Source organism: Zonotrichia albicollis, chromosome 17 (assembly GCF_047830755.1).
Source record: "Zonotrichia albicollis isolate bZonAlb1 chromosome 17, bZonAlb1.hap1, whole genome shotgun sequence".
Classification (NCBI taxonomy): Eukaryota; Metazoa; Chordata; class Aves; order Passeriformes; family Passerellidae; genus Zonotrichia; species Zonotrichia albicollis.
Genome location: NC_133835.1, coordinates 1,772,475 through 1,789,947, shown reverse-complemented (window position 1 = coordinate 1,789,947; position 17,473 = coordinate 1,772,475). Strand labels below are relative to the sequence as shown.

At 49.5% G+C, this 17,473-nt stretch overlaps 1 protein-coding gene across 1 annotated transcript; it reads right to left on the bottom strand.

Moving 5' to 3' along the window:
• Nucleotides 1-3,882: 3,882 nt before the first annotated feature.
• SRSF6 (serine and arginine rich splicing factor 6) lies at nt 3,883-8,827 on the bottom strand. The gene is made up of 6 exons (XM_074553662.1): nt 8,532-8,827; nt 7,928-8,076; nt 6,520-6,647; nt 6,141-6,349; nt 5,507-5,596; nt 3,883-5,383 (listed from the first exon to the last, which is right to left on the bottom strand). Exons 1-6 carry the CDS (start codon nt 8,636-8,638, stop codon nt 5,020-5,022), a joined length of 1,047 nt encoding a protein of 348 aa, XP_074409763.1. The 5' UTR covers nt 8,639-8,827; the 3' UTR covers nt 3,883-5,019.
• Nucleotides 8,828-17,473: the final 8,646 nt, after the last annotated feature.

The window sequence follows — 17,473 nt, the reverse complement described above, 5'->3', positions numbered from 1 at the left end:
TTGCTAAAAGGGTGGAAGTTTATGAGCCACTCCAGAGCAGTTTGCTTATTGCAAATCTTTACTGGATTATGAAACAGCGGAAACTTCCCCTCTGACACCTACACACACATTTTGCAAACTAATAAAGTGTGAGGGAGCTGGGAGAGTTGAGCCCATATTCTGCTATTTCATAATTTTCGCCTAACCACAAAAAAAAGGGGGGAGGAAAGGGCTGATCATGGTGTAAAAGTGACTATTATGGTCCTAAGGACACACAGATAAAATTCCTGAACTTCTGTCACTACACAGAGCATTATTTGTGTTAGTTGTGCTTCTTACCTTTTAAACTAACATGTTCCTGTTTGGTTTAAAGAGCCCTGACAAAGCCAGGACACAGCAGAGCTGCTGAGGCTTAACAGCACTAACTTCTTATTCCCATTTGCAGGATGATCCTGTTCCAGGAGCTGCACACACCAGTAATAAATCTACAACCCCCCACTCAATCCACATGCCAGCATAGGCTTGTCACTTCCAGCCCTTGTGTCACCTGCAGCTTTCCCTGCACTGTTTTTGGTTTTTTGGACCAAAATCACTGTACTCAGTTCTTACTCAAAGGAAAAACTTTATCACCAACCACATCCAAATGATGAATGTTTCAAATGATCCCAGGGTTTGCATCACCTCTCAAAGACATTCCCAGCACCTTAGCTATTTGTTGGGATTTCCAGGCTCCTCAGGCAAGTTCCTACTTTCACGACTTTTGCTCTTTGATGTATGAAATTGCTCTGTGGATGTTACAGTGCCAACCTAAACTAGACCAGTAGGAATTGGAAATAGTTCAAGTGTGTGAAGAAGAAATCCAAGAATTGTTTTAAATGCTCCTCCCCATCGCTCATCTAAATGTGGTTCCAATCAGCGTTGGGACAGAGTAATCTCTCAATTATAAACAAAATCTGCAACCACAGAATGGAGAGGCAGAAATGTTATAGCAGAAAAAAGGAGGGTCACTTACTCAGGCCCCTCAGCACTGCTCCAAGCAGTGATATTGCAGGGTGAGAGACTTATTTTAGTGTACATCACAGAAGTTGTGCCCTTCCTTACAGCAACATAGCTCTTCCTGACATAGACTCAAATAAAAATAGAATCAAACAGAGGTTGTGGCTGTCCCATCCCTGTAAGTGTCCAAGGCCAGGCTTGGAGCACCCTGGTCTGGTGGCAGGTGTCCCTGCCCATGGCAGGGGGTGGCACTGGATGGCTTTAAGGTCCCTCCAGCCCAAACCAGTCTGGGATTCTGATTTAAGGACAAAACATGCATTTATGTCAAAAAACAAAACACATGGAAGGATGCCTTTTCAAATATAGGAAAAGGCCAGGACCAGAGTGCCGCAGACATCTTTTCATGAAAATCCTTTCTTTAGGATTTTTTCCTCCTGAGAAGCTGGGAGGCCTCAGGAACAAAATGTAAACATTGATTATCTGCTGCTGTGGAATGCAACAGGTGCATCTGTGATTGGCCCATCTTGGATGTTTATAAATAATGGCCAATTACAGCAGAGCTGACTCGGACAGAGAGCCTGAGGCAGCTGCCTTTGTTATCATTTTCCCTTTCTATTCTTAACTAGCCTCCTGAGGTGAAACCTTTTCTTCTATTCATTTACTATAGTTTTAATGTAATATATATAATAAAATAATAAATCTGCCTTCTGAAATGTGGAGTCAAATCCTCATCTCTTCCCTCATCCAAAAACCCCTGTCAACACTCTCACACCAGACTGCAAATACAGTCCCAGATTCTGAGTTTCACTTTTAACTGTAGTGTTGATTTCTCTTTCACAATTTGCTACAGGACACTTAGATTTGGTGAATCTTGCACCCTACATTTGATGACAAGGCAGGTTTCTCTTCTGTATTTTTAAAGACAAATTTTAATTATACCAAATGCAGAAAAAAACCCAAAAATACCCCAAAAGAACCACAAGAACCCCACAAAAAAGCAACAACAAAAATCCAAACCAAAACCCCCCCCCAAAAAAAACCCCAAAAAAGTCAGGTAGCCCAATTCTGAACCACATCCCTATAAGACTATGTCCAGGGTCAGGTTATAAACAGTTATGACAAGGTCAGGTGGTTTCCCCATCAAACTATTGCTGCTACTGCAGGCAAAGCAAACCACATGCAGGTCCTGTAGTCTTTTACTTTTGTATGGAGATTAATCCCAACCCCTTTCATCACACCCAGAAGAGATCTCAGGAATAATCACACTTGTGATTACCAGCACACACCAGCCTCAGTGTTCCACTCCCACAAAAAGCGCTGCTGGCAGAGCTGGACCACTGAGGGTGTTTGGGTTTTGCTGGTTCCTTACAGCATTATCACAAGCCATGCACTTCACTGCCTGACTCAGGATCTGTCACTACCAAAATCCTCCTGGCTTTCCAGAGGAAACCCATCCAGAAGGGTGAGTCATGCCAAGGAATCCCTGCTTCATTGGCACAGTGAAGGGCAGCAGCCAAAGGAGACAGTGTGGCGCCAGTAACACAAAAAGAAATCTTGATATTTAAAGTTCCAGGTAAATTGGTTAAATGCAATCTGGCATTCATTTTACAATGAATATAAAGAGTATTTAAGATATTCTAAATTAGACAACCCTGCAAAAGGCACTTTCTGTGAATGAGTCAGGTTGCCCTTGAGTCAAAAAATCACCCAGAATCATGCCCAGAAGCTGAGTGGTGTGAATGAATTTCAGTCATGCATTAGCTGGGACCTGTAATTCATCAATAAGGAGGACTCAAAATAGCTCAAAACAAAAAATCCTGGCTCAGAAAGCTGGGTGCAGCTGGTTAGGAGCCATCTCTGCATGGCTGACCAAGGCTGGGGTGCCCACGGCCTCAAAGTGGCCAGGACAGCCTCGGGCTGGCACTGGGGTCAGATTTAAAAAGGGAAAGTATCTCCAAAAAAGTAATGGTCAATATCTTGTTATCACACATACTGGGAATATGTACATTCAACCTGGTGAGCTCCAAGGTCAGTCCTTCTTTTGAGGACTGCGATGTGTATTTTACCAGAGTTCTCCGTGAAGTTGCTTTCCAAAGAGGAGCAGTTCTCTCTCAAGTCTGACCTACTCCATGATCAGAAGCATAACCAAAGCAGCTTAACTCAAATAAGTATGTCCTCAAGTGTATCTTAGGCTGTAAACCTGAACTTAACTGTTCTTGCCCAGTGTTAATTCTGAAAGAAACCCCCTGTACTCCCCCCCACCAAGATCCTGCAGCAATCAACACTGCAACACCATTTTTGTACTCATGCTAACATACACCACCCTCAGCAAACAGCTCCAACCCAAGAACTCCTTATCACAAATTGCCACTAGTGTCAGGTGCAGATAGCACTGCAGCAGCCAAGCTGATAACCTGGTCTTGTGGCAACACCAGGCACAGAACCACTTCAGGTTCCAGGAACATGAGCTCAGACCTGACCCCTCTCCCTAGGACCCCAGCACGGATACTCACCTGCAACAGGAAAATGGAGCTTTTCAGAGACCATCAGGAAATGGTGAGAAACTGAAATTTCAGGAGAATTGTTTACAGCATAAATGAATTCCAGGAAAGACAAGTTGGCATCAAGTCACATTTGCCATGTGCACTGTGCTGACCCAATTCCTCTGGGCAGGTGTGGAAGCTGGGACCAGAGGTGCAGCTGTCACACCCAGCCACGCCTGCAGAAAGGACAAGGTGACACACTGGGACACAAAGAGCTTGTGCTGGTTTCAAGCACACCACCAAGAGCCTGTCAAGAGCTACCAAGTCTCTCACTAAACCAAAGAAGTTTTCTCCATAAAAGCCTTGTGATTTCCCCAGCACAAGGCAGAGCAAGAATCCCATTTCACTGCAATGAACACAAGAGTTTGAGTCACCAATTTAATTTTATACAAGTCAAACTACACATTGTATAAAGAGTACAAGGCAGTTCTAATGTTTGCTACTGCATGTTACAAAAATCAATTTAACTATAAAGGGGATTTTTTGGGACGAGTCCTATTCCACAATTTAAGTGAACTGGCAACTGTGGTTTAGCAAAGCCTTTGTTAAAACTAGAACTCTAGCTCCAAGAGATTACATTTCCAATAAAGTTCGGACCTACACACAAGAGGATTATATTCTCCTAGTCTGAAGCAAAACGTTAACATAAGTGAGTCAAAGGGGAGGGAAGACAGATTTCTTTACCTGGGTTTCATGTCCAATGGGGATTCAGAGGCTGACAAACCATACAGCATACTAAGGACTTGGACCACAGCCAAGGGACACCTTTGTGTCTGACAACAGTGACACTTGAGATTCAAGCAAGAAACGTCAGAGAGCTTTTATTCTTTCAAGTCTGGAACAAAGGGGTTTTTAGCAATACTGTAGGATACAGGTTCCAGAGTACCTTTGTCACCTTTAATACAGTCTCAGTATGGGGGGAATGTTCTTTTGGCAAGTCAAGGTACAACATAAGTCCTCCAACTTGAGTTTATTGCTGGTCTAAAATCTTCCTAGTACTGTTACTGGTTTATACAGTTTGCTGACTCCTTCCAAAATTAAGATAAACGGTGTGACCTGCCCAGCAAGGCAATCCTGCCTTTGGCAGCAAGCTGAAACCTATGAAGCTAATGACACCCATGGTTCTAATGCCATGAAAAAAAAATACGAAAAAAAGGATATTTTTAAAAAGCCCATATTTAAGCCTGTTTATATTCAGTTTATTTTTAATATAAAAACCACTTTGCATTTAAGAGTAGTTAAGTTACTCCTGCAGAAATGCTATAAAATCAAACTTTCAGCTCAATTTCTACAAAATGGGGACTCTTCCTGCTTTGTACGACCATTCCACCTGGTATTGTCTAATTTGGGATAGAAATTAAACCTTTATGCCTTAGTTCTTAGGCCATTCACTCCTGCAAGAGAAAAAAACCAACTTCTGAAGTACTAACATAACACTAATGGCCTGACAGGTAGGAAAATGTTCCATAATAGTGTGCAAGGTGAGAGGAGACTTGTAGTCCTAATCTCTTGAACTGGATCTTGATCGTGAGCGGGACTTTGAGCGGGACCTGGAGCGGGACCTGGAGGCGGCTCTCTTGGGCGGTGACTCGGAGCGAGCCTTGGCCGATGGCTGCTGCTGCGGAGAGTTGGAGCGAGACCTGCTCCTGGACCTGGACTTAGACTTAGCATCCCCTTTACCATTTTCTTTGGGAGATCGAGACCTGGACCTGGATCTGGACCGGGACTTCTCTGACTTCTCCTTGGATCTGCTGTGTGAGCGTGACCCCCTGTCAGACTTGGGTTTGGATTTGCTCTTTGATCTGGACTTCCTGCTTTTGGATCGGGAACGGGAGCGGTCTTTGCTTCGTGACCTGGATTTAGATCTTTCAAAGAGAGAGACAGGGAGAGAGTTTATTCTGCAGGGCCTGCAGTGCACTTCCAGCAGCTGTAAACATCTGTCAGCGAGGCAGTTCCTGCATTGGCAGTGTTAACTCTGGGGCACTTACCGGGAACGGCTTTTGGAGACACTACGGGATCTGCTGCGGCTGCTCCGACTCCTCCGACTTCTGCTTCTAGATCGTCTCCTGGATCGTGACCTGCAGACATTTAAAATGTCATTCCCTTTCTCTTTGCCTGGTTGGGCCCTCCATCATCAAGTACAGGATGGAAGTGATCTTAAAGATCACTGTGTTCCACCCCTGCCATGGGCAGGGACACTTTCCACTATTCCAGGTTGCTCCAAGCCCTGCCCAGCCTGGCCTTGGATACTTCCAGGGATCCAGGGGCAGCCACAGCTGCTCTGGGAAGTCCATGCTCACAGGAAGAACCTTCCTGACTGCATCTAATACACTGTGCTATCCAGTAGCATAATCTAACAGAGCAAAGCTGCTACAGAACTTCTCAGGAGCAAGGGTGGTCCCACCATGGTGGGTTTAACATACTGTCAAGTGAATCACATCTGAGTTTTCACACGTGAAGAAGTGCTCAAACCTGGCTTTGCTGTTTGCTGTAAAATGTTTCCTTCTACACTGAGGCCTGCTCCTATTTCTAAACCATCAGCTGAAGGTGACTGCTGCAGGTAGGGCACCCATCCCCATGCTGATTGTCACCATTTTTGCTGCAGTGTGTCCCCCGAGTTACCTGGACCTGCTGCCGGAGTAGGATCGCCTGTGGCTGGAGCGTGGCTTGTCCTCCACCAGCCTGATCTTCCTGCCGTTTATCTCTGTGCCATCCAGCTTGTCCAGGGCGCGTTTCATGTCCGAGTACGAGCGGAACTCGATCACTCCTTCATTTGTACGTTCTTTGTGGGCATCTGCATAGGTCACCTCCCCAGCCTGCCTCATGAAATCCTGCAGGGAGCACAGGGCAGCTACAGAACGAGGGGGTTCTGCAAACAGCACTCAATGCGCACAAACACTTTTAAATTATTCTACAGCAACAAAACCAACATTGCTATTAAAGGAAGCTATTGTTTCCTGACATTCACAACAGACTCCAAATACAGAACATCAATACCTACTTTTAAATCCTGCCAACTACAGCGACTGGAAAGGTTCTCAACAATCAGCCTGAACTCTGTACGAACGGGGGGTCCGTATTTATCTCGTCCCGATTGTCTCCGACTGCTATATCCGCCACCACCCCCACCTTGATGTACAAAGAAACAAAGTTAGGTTGGCTCCTAGCACGAAGGAGGATCAATGTTCTGAAAAAGTTAGTTTAACAGTCATATTTACTGGAGTAGGACTTTATTTCGCTAAGCCTCCAATAAACTTTGCAATTTTGCCATGATCTATATTAATGGCAAATCAAACAGACTAACATCCTACAAGTCTGTGCTCCTATGATCTGTTAGAGAGTGACTGCTCCTTATTAGATTCACCTTGCTAAGTTTTATTTTACAGAACATTGTAAAATATAAAACTTAACTGATTACATGCATTTCTACATTTTACAAAAACGTTTACTAGTTACACTAAGTACTTACATCACAGTATGAGGTTTTTGGTGGTGGTTTGGCCACAAAACACGCAAGGTAACAGTCACCTAGTTCAGTTTAACCAGTTTTGTCTAACCCTTGGAATCCTCACCATCACCCTGCGTCTAATGGCAAAAGGCTGCTGTCGTCATGGCTTCCGGTAAGGTCAGCCAAAGGGTCATAGGGCAAGGGTCACACAATGTATGGAAAAGCCATGGCCAGGAAAGGCAGTCATCTTAGCCTCAGTGGACACAGCCTCAGCCCCACTGGTCACTTTTAAATTGAAACATCAAGGACTTGTTAAAAAGTTTGAATTGAACATGCAACAATTTTAAAACAACATAATACATTTGATTTTTTTAAAAAGACAGAAACCCACCCCCCCCAACACCACGATTCCAAACACCACCGAAAAATCAACCGTAGTACTTTTAGTTACAGTACTAGGCCGTTCAAGCTCTACACAGCTCAGCTCAAGAAGCTACACGAGCGAGCTGAGCACAGAAATATTTACAATACCCCCCCTTCAGCACAACAGATTCCTGCTCCAAAACCTCCCCCCGCCCCTCCCATATATCCAACTGAATCAATCACATCAAAGTTCACAGCTGAGCGATTCTCCCCCAGTTACACAACGATATTTATACACTAACATTACTGATGCAACATCGCTGTCACATCTTAAATGCTCCCAGGAATACTGGAGCCGTTAATTAGCACAGCAAACCCTTTCTACAAGGCCACGATTTGGGAGCCACAACTGCTCCGGGATATCCGAGTGCGCCGCTGGTGCCGAGGAAAGCGCTGCAGCCCCAGCGGTGCACCGGGTACCCCCCGCTAACGACCCTGCCCACCCAGCCCGGGGCTCGGTGCCAGCCGAGCCCTGCCCGCCCCCGGCCCTGCCCGCCGCCGCCCCGAGCCCCGCGGGGAGGGACGGGCCCGGACTCACTGCGGCTGCTGTAGCTGTAGCCGTCCCTGTCGCGGCGGGGGCCGCGGGCGTGCTCCACGATAACCCGCTCCCCGCACAGGTCCTTGCCGTTCAGCTCGTACACGGCATCGTCGGCGTCGCGGGAGTCCTCGAACTCCACGAAGCCGTAGCTGGGCACAGGAGAAAGGCCCGGTCAGGCGGCGGCGGGGGGAGGACAATATCACGGGCCCCAGTGCACGCCGCGGGCCACGGTCCATTCCCCGGTCTGTTCCACACTCCCCAGTCCATTCCACGGTCCCCGGTGCACGCCACGACCCTCGGCCTATTCCCCGATCGATTTCACGGTCCCTGGTCCACGCCGCGGCGCCCGGTCCACTCCACGGCCCATTCCGCCATCTCCGGTGCACGCCGCCGCCCCCAGTCCATTCCCCGCTCCATTCCGTGGCCCCCGGTTCATTCCCCGGCCCCCGGAGAGCGCCGCGGCCCCGGGACGATGCCGCGGCCCCCCCGCTCCGCTCCCCCCCGGCCGCCATCTTGCGCCGGCGCCACGCGGCAGCGGCCGCGACATGGACGGGCCCGGCCGGCCCGGGGCCCTCGGGAGGGGCGCACGGACGAAGGCGCTCACCCGTTTTTGAGATCGACCTCAAGCAGGCGGCCGTAGCCGCTGAAGAAACGCTGGATGTCCTTCTCCCGGACGTGGTAGCTCAGGCGGCCGATGTAGACGCGCGGCATGTCCGCGGCGGGGGGGGGAGGAGGGGAGGGAGAGGAAAGGAGAGGAGGAAGAAGAGGAAGGGGAAGGAAAAGAGACAGAAAGAGAGAGAGAAAAGGAGCGAGAGCGCTGGCGGCGTGAGAGGCGGAGGCGCTGCGGGGCCCGCTCCGCACGGCCGGGCCTGGCGCACCACAATGGCGCCCGCCACCAGCCGCCGCTTTTATAGTGGGAGGCGGGGCGCGCTGACGTCACCGCGCCGCCGCGCGTGCTCGGGAGGCGGTGGTTGAGCGTTGCGCGCGCGCGAGGGCGCGGGCGGGGTCCAGCGGGCGCGCGGGAGCTGCGCACGGCTCTGCGCATGCGCCGCCAGTGTTCGGCGTCTCACGCGCTCGGTCCCGCAGAGCTCCAGGGGCGAGCCCGCCAGAGCCCCAGGATCAGCCCGAGAAAACCTCGGGGTCAGTCCCACAGAGAACTGAGGTCGGCCCCACAGAACACCGGGATCAGTCCCACAGAGCACCGGGATAAGTCCCACAGCGGCACGGGATCAATCCGAGAGTCCCGGGGTCAGATTCCTGCTGCAGGGGCAGGCACAGGCTGCCCCTCTCTCTCTGCCCCTCGGGATGCTGCAGAGCTTTGCTGGGCCCCCCTTGATGCTGCCTCTTTCCCAGCTCACTCAGCCCGTCCCAGCTTCCCTTCTGCCCTTCCCTGGCCTCCTGCAGCTCCACTCCAGTGCTCCTTTGGGCAGGAGCTGCCAGAACTGCAGCCAGGATTGCAAGTGCACACTAAGCAGGATTCAGGCAGTGCCACGAGGATGTGCTCTCCATCAGGGAGGAAGGGAAGAGCAAACAGCCCCAGCCTTTCATTCCCTGCCCTTGGGCTGACAGCAGTGGTTTCCCACCTCTCCTGTGTAGAGTTTCCATGGCTCCATCCTCCAGAGCCCCACTGCCCTCTCTGGCAGCAGCAATGGCCACATCAGTCTGTCATTCTCTGCTGCCACTCAGGACGAGTTCTCCCCTTGCAGGCACACGTCCTGCTGGGGATCAGCACTTGCCTTTCCTCTCCTCTCTCCCCACTGGCTGCTCTCCCATGGCCAAGGCCAAACACCTTTCTATTAACAGCAAACTTGGGACTCTCCCCTTCATTCCAGATCCACATATTTAGAAATCTGAACATAGCTTTGGACACCAGGAATTCCCCAAACCATGCTATGTCAATGGGGACACTGAGGACATTGAGAACTAAAGGTCATAGGGCACAGAATCCCAGCATGGAGGAAAATCAGCAGCAGCCTCAGCATTAACTGGCTTTGCCATGACTACAACATCTTCTCCTCCTTATTCAGAAGGATGCAATTACAAAAGTTAAACTGAGAAAAGGTGCTCTTTAGAACTATGAACACAAGGCCCAACCATAGCTAGGAAATGGCACTTTGTGGCATCTGCCAATCTCACCAGCACATCTTTCCTTTCCTTCTCCAGCTTTTCCAATTTCCTCTTCAGAGATGCCACCTCCTGACGGAGAGCTACAGCCTCTTCCTGCCTTTCAGTGGCCTCTTTCTCCAGGGCAATTTGGTGAGAGATGTGCTTGGCTTTTGCCTGCAACCACTCTGCAGAAGGAAAGGGGAAAGAAAAGAGGAAATGGGAAAGGGAAAAGCAAAGCAAAGGCAAACTGATGTGCATCATGCAGAGACAACAGCACTGTCTTCTCTACCTGACTGTGTTTGCCAGGCCCTAAGCCCACAAAGGCTCCAAAGCTGACAGAAATGAAGGAAAATTCCAGGCAGAGAAAAAGGCAGGAATGAAAGGGACAAGGTTCAGAGGGATAGGAAAGTGTGTGTGCTCTTGGCCTTGTGCGGAGTGAGCAAGCTAAGAGAGACAAAGGAGAGGGATGCCTGTGCAGGCCTGCTCCAGAGAGGCCAGTCGCCTGGAGACTCTGGCAGGGCCTGGAGTTTGGGGGAATGGAGCTGAGGCATCCAGCTACAGCTCCTTAGCACAGACACGGCACCTGAGAGGCACCAGCTGTGCACGGGATCAGCCCTAGCACAGCCAGATGGCACTGCCAGCCACAGCATCTTTCTCAAGAGAAAGTTTTCACTGCCACTCACATGGAGAAATCTCCTGCTGTCTGTTTTTCCCTCTCTGCCATTTCAGGCCAGTGCCCTTTTCCTCTGCATGGCATCAGACGTCCCTGCTGGTGAGACAAGATGGGGCAGCGGCTGGGAGAGGAGAAGCTGTACCTTGCTCATAATCCTCCATCTGTTTCTGCAGCTCCTGATTGTGGGCTCTGAGATTGTCCCTCTGAGCCTGTGTCTTCCTCAGCTCCAGCACCACGGCCTTACACTGTGTGGCCATGGCCTCTGCTCTTTCCTCAGACCTCTGGAGCCTCACACGCAGCTCAGACACCTCAGTTTCCAGCAGCTGCTTCTCTTGACTTGCCTGATGCTCTCTCTTCTCTAGCTCTGCCAGCAGCGTGGCCTGCACCTGGAAGATGGATGCACAGAGGCTCAGTGACAGGGCTGCTCTTGAGGCAGCAGGGTGGGCCGCAGGGAGAGCAACAAAGGAGAAATCATTTCAGGCAAAATCATACCAAACCCAGAAGGCACAGAAGCAAGGATTGCAATGGAGACAAATGGAGAGAAAACAGGGAAAGGGAGGCAATGGGCATCCTTGGGCTGCAGCTCTGAACAGCGGCTGAACTGGCTGTGCTGGAAGTGCCCTGCCCAGGCTGCCACAGCCACCTCTGTGTCCCCACATTGCTCAGAGCCTGGCACAGGCACCAACTCTGGCTGGGACAACACTGCTAACAGAGGGACAGAGAAGCTCCAGAGGAGTCTGCTGCTGCTTCTCCTCCCACATTTCCTTCTGGGACCTGGGAGAGGATGGGGGAAAACTTCTGCAGCAGACACCAGATCCAGCCTCAGGCTCAGGGTGCAGCAGCAGCCCCGGGCAGAACACGGCAGCTGTGGATGCTGCTGGGAGGGGAAAGAGGTGGGGGCCTCCAAGGCAAAGGTGCTGTTGTGTGTCCCTGGAGAAGAGGATGCCACTGCACAGCTTACCTGGTTTTTGACCTGTTGCATTTCTCTTCTCTGCTGAGAACGGAGCAGCTCTGCCTGCTTAAGAGCAGAAAATAAGCCAGACACACGATTTTTCAGTGTCAGGTTCTGTTCTTCCAGCCTTCTGAGGCGCTGGTTCTTCTCCTCCAGAGACAGGATCAGCCTAGAAGGACAGTCTGGGAAAACCCCAGGGTCAGTCCCACAGAACTCTGTCACAGCCTCCTGAGAGCCCAGGCTGCTCCCAGGGCTCTGTCTGTGGAGTCCCTGCCAGACATGGCTGCACAGGAGAATCCCAAACATCTGCCTGGAGTCACCAAGAGTGTGTCCTGACTTCCCTTTACTGGTCTGAATTAGGAAAATTCTCCCAATCTGTTGATAAAAAAACCTCTCAATGTCTAGATAAATGCACTGTTACAGTCTGCTGGGCTTTATGTTCAAAGTATTTGTAGTGTACACTATGATTTGTATATTTGAGACAAACTTCTATATATCTAATTATTATATTGTATTACATTAAATATTTAGATTTTATATAAGCATTTCTATTCTAATGCAGCTAACATTTTTATAATGTATACTACATAATCAAAATAGTAAAAAGGCCGCATTTAGTTCTACTCCAGTATTTTTCCCAGCTGCTTTAAAAGCAGCTTGTGTTCAGCTCATGCTTCCATGCTGGAAAATCCCTGTCTGTGACAGGCCCAGGGTGCCACCCCTGCCTTCCCTTTCCAGGGTGTTGCTCTGAGTGAATCTGTAACAAAGCAACTCCTGAGTTGGAGTTAAAGAACTGTGAGAATCTCTTAATTTTTTTTTAATTTAATAAAAGTTTAATTCATGAGTGCAACAGGCAGTGTTACAGTGGAAAGGGCTTGGATGATTTCACAAATTCATGGAGTGTTTTCTGTGTGCAGTGGCAGCAAGTAATTTACAAGTTGCTGTATTATTTTTTTTTCCTACAATATACAGATATTTTGACTTAAATTTAGCCATTACACATCTCTGTGTAGAAAATTCAAAAAGCCTTTTTGAATTCCTTAATAGCCCAACACAGAGAGGAACAGTACGTGGGATGTTGTATCTTGTCCCTGAGCCTACTGAAGTAAAAGCTCTCTTGGAAGTGTTGGGATGTAGCTCATAGTCGGGATTTTCCAGTTTTAGCTGTTCTGTAGGAGAACAAGCTCTGAAGCACCAGAGCTTTCTCAGAAGCTGCTAAGTGGGAAAACCCTTTGTTACAAAAGTGTCACAGTGTCTCTGAGCCTCTCCTCTGGGCAGCAACACCATTGCACTGAGTGTGGTATACACAGAACTAAGGATGAATTCTACCAAAGACTTAAAATGTAAAAAAACCCCATTATTTAAGTAATTTTTATCTCCTCTGGGATAACTACAGGTTACAGTGCCTAGTCCCACAGCTCCTCTCCCCACCATAGCTGGGTTCTGTTGTTTTCCACTCCTGTTCTCCCCATAAAATCTCCCTGGCACAAATTTAAAAACCCTTGACAGGGGCATTCACCTGGAATTGTCTGTGCTGGCACCTATGGAGCTGCCTGTGAGGCCCACTGGGAACAACCCCATCAGACAGGAGCAGCTGAACCATCCCATGCCCAGTGAAAGTGTGAAAGCCTGGACTAAGGTCCAAGGATAAAGAGGAAAACCCAGCCTGGTTTTAAGGGCTTCCCTGCAGATGGATGCTCTTCTGGACCAGAGCCCTGGGGAACTGCCTTTCTCCAAATATCTGCCCTTCAGTGGTGTTTTCACAGCCCATAAAAGCTGCTCTCTCATAGATGATGATGCTCATTTCAACATCTCTGCCTCTCAGTGTAAGGAATTTCTTTCCTTGTTCCAACAGGGAAAAATAAATTCTTGATGGCAAAAGTGCTATCCATGCAACCTCTGAGCTCTGAGCCCTCAGCTGGTGTTCACATCAGCACCTTTTCTGGGGAGAACATCCCAGTGCTGTGCCCTGGAGGTGGATGAAGTGCTGCCTGTTCAGCTCAGCACTGCACAGAGTGGGAATGATCACAGCCCTGTGCTTCCAGGCTGGGTCTGTGCACACAGAGAGCTGGGATTTGGCCCTGCCCACCCTGGGACCACAGGTGGTGGCAAACAGAAGTACAGGAGGGAATTGGTTCTCTTGTAATAAGACAACCTGACAAACCCACTCCCAAAATCAAAGTCAGGTTAGAAAAATCCCCAAAACAATTGGCAACAAAACAAGACCAGAGTGAGACAGATCAGGAAAGGACAAACAGCACTGGGAGTGCATTTGCTGGGTCAGGGAATGTCTAGATGGGAACAGGAGACACAGTTCCCTGCTTCCTGCTCGTGTGTGAGCAGATCCAGCAGGATCTCAGCACAGGCACCTCCCTGGGGCTGGGCCAGCACGGCCCCAGAGCAGCTCCACAGGCAGAGCCCCTTTCTCCAAAGCATCAGTGCCTGGGCTCTGAGTGCTCTTTGGAACATGCAGAGCATGAGGAGTCCCTTGTCCCACGGAATGCTGATACACCAGCACTGGCTGTTGTGTCTTTCAGGCTTCAGGGGCCCTGACAACGTGGTGGCTGTCTCTGGTGGAACATCTCAAGGCCCCTGGCAGGTGGCAGCAGAGTGAGATTTGCTGAGGCCACAAGAAAAGGGAGGGAGGATTCATTTTGGGATCTCATCCTTTTGTTTTGTTTTTCCATTTCTATCCTTCAGAAGGAATCCAGAGTCTTCAAGGTGCCTCCTCACTTGGTACCACATCTCCCTCCAGTGCCCTCTCAAGCCATTTGCAAATGTTTCCTTCTCACATCCTCTGCCCTTTTTTCAGTGTTAGTCTCCCACAATCAGTGATGTGTTTTTCACATTGTTTGTTCTTCCTCTAGCTTTGTCCCACCTTGGTCCTGGATTAGGACCAGCCTGGGGCCCAGAAGGTGAATGGCAAAAGCTCCCCCTATTCCAAGGCCATTTAGGGACCTCTCTGACCAGCCTTGGCTGTAGTTAGGATGGCCTCACCCTTGTGCTGTCTTATTCCTTCTCTTTTGCTCTCTTGGAGATCCTGGAACAGAACTGTCTGTGAAACAGTGACACAGTGACCAGAGGTGAACCTCATCTCTCCCACAGTGCAGGCATGCTGGCAGAGGTTGCTCAGAGCAGATGCAGATAAGATCCAATTATCTTCATCCTTCTGGATCAGTGCCTGACCTCTCTCTGTGTGCCCTGCCATTTTTACAGCCCTGACTGGCAGTCCTGTTCCTGGCACCCACGAGCACAGGCTCAGCCCTGAACCCACAACTTTCCTCACACCCAGAGGGATGTGTGCTCCTGGGACTCAGCATAAAGCCCAAACCTGGGAGTTTTATGGTTTGATCCACCAAATCAGCTGGAGCTGCACAACTGGAAGCTGCAACTCTGTAGTTCAAGCCTTTATTCCTTTTCCCTGGGCATTTAAGAGAAATGAAGACAGATGAGTATCATGGTGTTTCTGTGCCACAGTGGAAGGAGGGAGGAGTGTCAGAAGAAGAAATTACATTCATCTTTTTCCCTCCTAAGGGCGAAAGGCTCTGATCTCTTGCTACAAAGGTTCAAATCTGTAATTAATCATAATCTGGGACATATGAAGCAGAGCTCTGGTAACCTTCTACAGGCCTTTTATTGTTAGTCCAATATAAATACCAATGTAATTGTTCTGTCTTGTTGGGGTCTAACATTTGGCTTGTCATTATTTCTTATAATCTGTTGTCAGAGGAGCCCTCAGCGTTGAATTCATGTTCTTTCTCCAGCTGTTCCAGCAGCAGGTATGGCCATATAGGAATGGCTCATGAAAACAGTCTAAAGTGTGCATAATTATGAATTTATTATCCACCAGCTGTATGTTGCAAGACTGGTGTGCCAGGATGCTGCTGTCAAATGCCTGACTGTTTCTGTTGCATTTCCTTCCCCCATCACCCTGCTCTTGTCGCACTTCTCTGACTGGGAGCCCAGTTCTGAACGTGGGGCCTGCTCCAGAGGCACAATGAGCAGATTTTCTCCCATCTTCCCATAGCTCCTCCTGGGGAACCCATAGACAGTGACACCAGAAAGATTCACATATAAAACACCCCAATTCAGCTCAGGTGTTCCTGGGGTGCTGCACTGGTGGGGTCATTCCCAGCCTCCCTGAGGGTCTCACCTTCATCTTCCCTGTGTTTGTGGGGAATGGAGGGAGAGCAGAGGGCAGAAGTGTCCCCATGGCACCTGAAAGTGTGGCCCTGCCTACAAGGGTCCCTTCTTCTTGCATGTGGCTTTTTCTCTCCAAAATTCAGGATCAGGGAGCATTGCAGGGGGATAATGTTTTCTTCCATAGGGTGGGGGAAGAAAGCAAAGGGGTAAAGAAGCAATGTCTCAGAGACAGGCCACAGCAAATCAGTGAGCTTCAATTGAATGATTTTTCTATGGAGTTTTAGTTCTCCAGCTGCAATTCCTAAGGATTTTAAGTCCTCTGCCCTGTTAAAACATGAGAGCTCCAAAAGCTATTGGCATCCAGTCATGGCACAAGCTAAAACTGCCTCTCAGTCAGGTGATGTTACCAGCTCCAGGAGCTGACCAAGCAGTTCATCCATCTGCTGTGCCTTAGGACTTCTTTGAGAGCCATCCCAGCCACTGACTCCTGGGTTTGGATCAAAATGAGACCCCCTGACACGTATGTAGAGAGCTGCTGAACTGACTGTGACTGTTTCTGTGCAGCACTGCTGGAATGGGACTTTCCCCCACTGTTTCCTTTGCAAAATATGAGGGAATGTCCTCATACACCTTGTGGGTCCCCTCTGGGCTTGGTGTTTGAAGTGGCCAGTGCAGGAGAGCAGCCAAGCAGGGATGCACGTGGGCTGTGCTGGCTCAGACTCCTCTCTCTCTTCTGCCAATGGATTCAGTCCCCCATGGTCCCTCCATGTCAGCAGGGGCTCCCAGCATGGCTCAGAGTGGGTGTTGGTACAGCTAGAGCTCACACATGCTGAGGGAAATGGGGATCCTTGGGCTCTGAAAGTGTTTGTTCCTCTGCCCAGTGGCACCATTTGATGTTTTGTGGACTTATTGCGCCTCCAGCATGGTCACAGACTCCAGCCAAAGTTGTCTCTGTACTCCAGGTTGAGGAGGCAGGAGGTTCTGCCTACCCCTGAAAATGCTACAGGAGGAATGCCATCAATTCTGTGCTCACAAAAAGCACTGATTGCACTCTGAACCCAAATTTCTCATTTTATTCACTTTGGGGGCTGTATGAAAGGGCTGTCAGCTTCTGCTATGGGTACACACAGAAAATCAATTGGTGTCTCCACGTGGAGTGTCTGGACCCAGCTGGCACACTGCTGGGTTAATAACATTGTGCTGCTTTGGGCTGGGCTGGGGTTAATTCTCCTCACAGTGCCTGGTGTAGGCTGTGCTTGGGAGCTGTGCTGGAACTGCTGATAACTCAGGGGTGGATTAGTTACTGAGCCAGAGCTGTTCTGCTCCTCACTCCTGCAGCAAGAGGAGTACCCCAGGGACATCCCAGACCATAATGTAAAGCCAGGGAAGAAGGAGGAGGTGGGGCATATTCAGTGATGATGATTGTCTGCCCAAATCCCTGTTACCATGATGGAGCCTGGCTGTTCTGGGCATGGCTGAGCACCTCCCTGCCCACGGGAAGTGCGGAATTAATCCCTTGCTTTGCTTTGCCTGTGTGTGCAGCAGCCCACAGGAGTGGGTGCCTGCTGTGGGGCTGCAAGCGTTCCGGAGAGTGACAGGTTCGATTGGAATGTGCTGGGTGGAATCTATAGGTGTGAGTGCTGTTGAGCTGTTAATTGGCAGCTCCTGTGCT

Bases quoted from the DNA above. Each gene is read 5' to 3' on its own strand.
- SRSF6 (XM_074553662.1), bottom strand. From the start codon at position 8,638: ATGCCGCGCGTCTACATCGGCCGCCTGAGCTACCACGTCCGGGAGAAG. The intron at 6,648-7,927 runs GTGAGTCCGGGC...TTGTACATCAAG, and splicing joins CTACAGCTACAGCAGCCGCA to GTGGGGGTGGTGGCGGATAT. The intron at 5,384-5,506 runs GTAAGTGCCCCA...TCTCTTTGAAAG, and splicing joins GTCTCCAAAAGCCGTTCCCG to ATCTAAATCCAGGTCACGAA.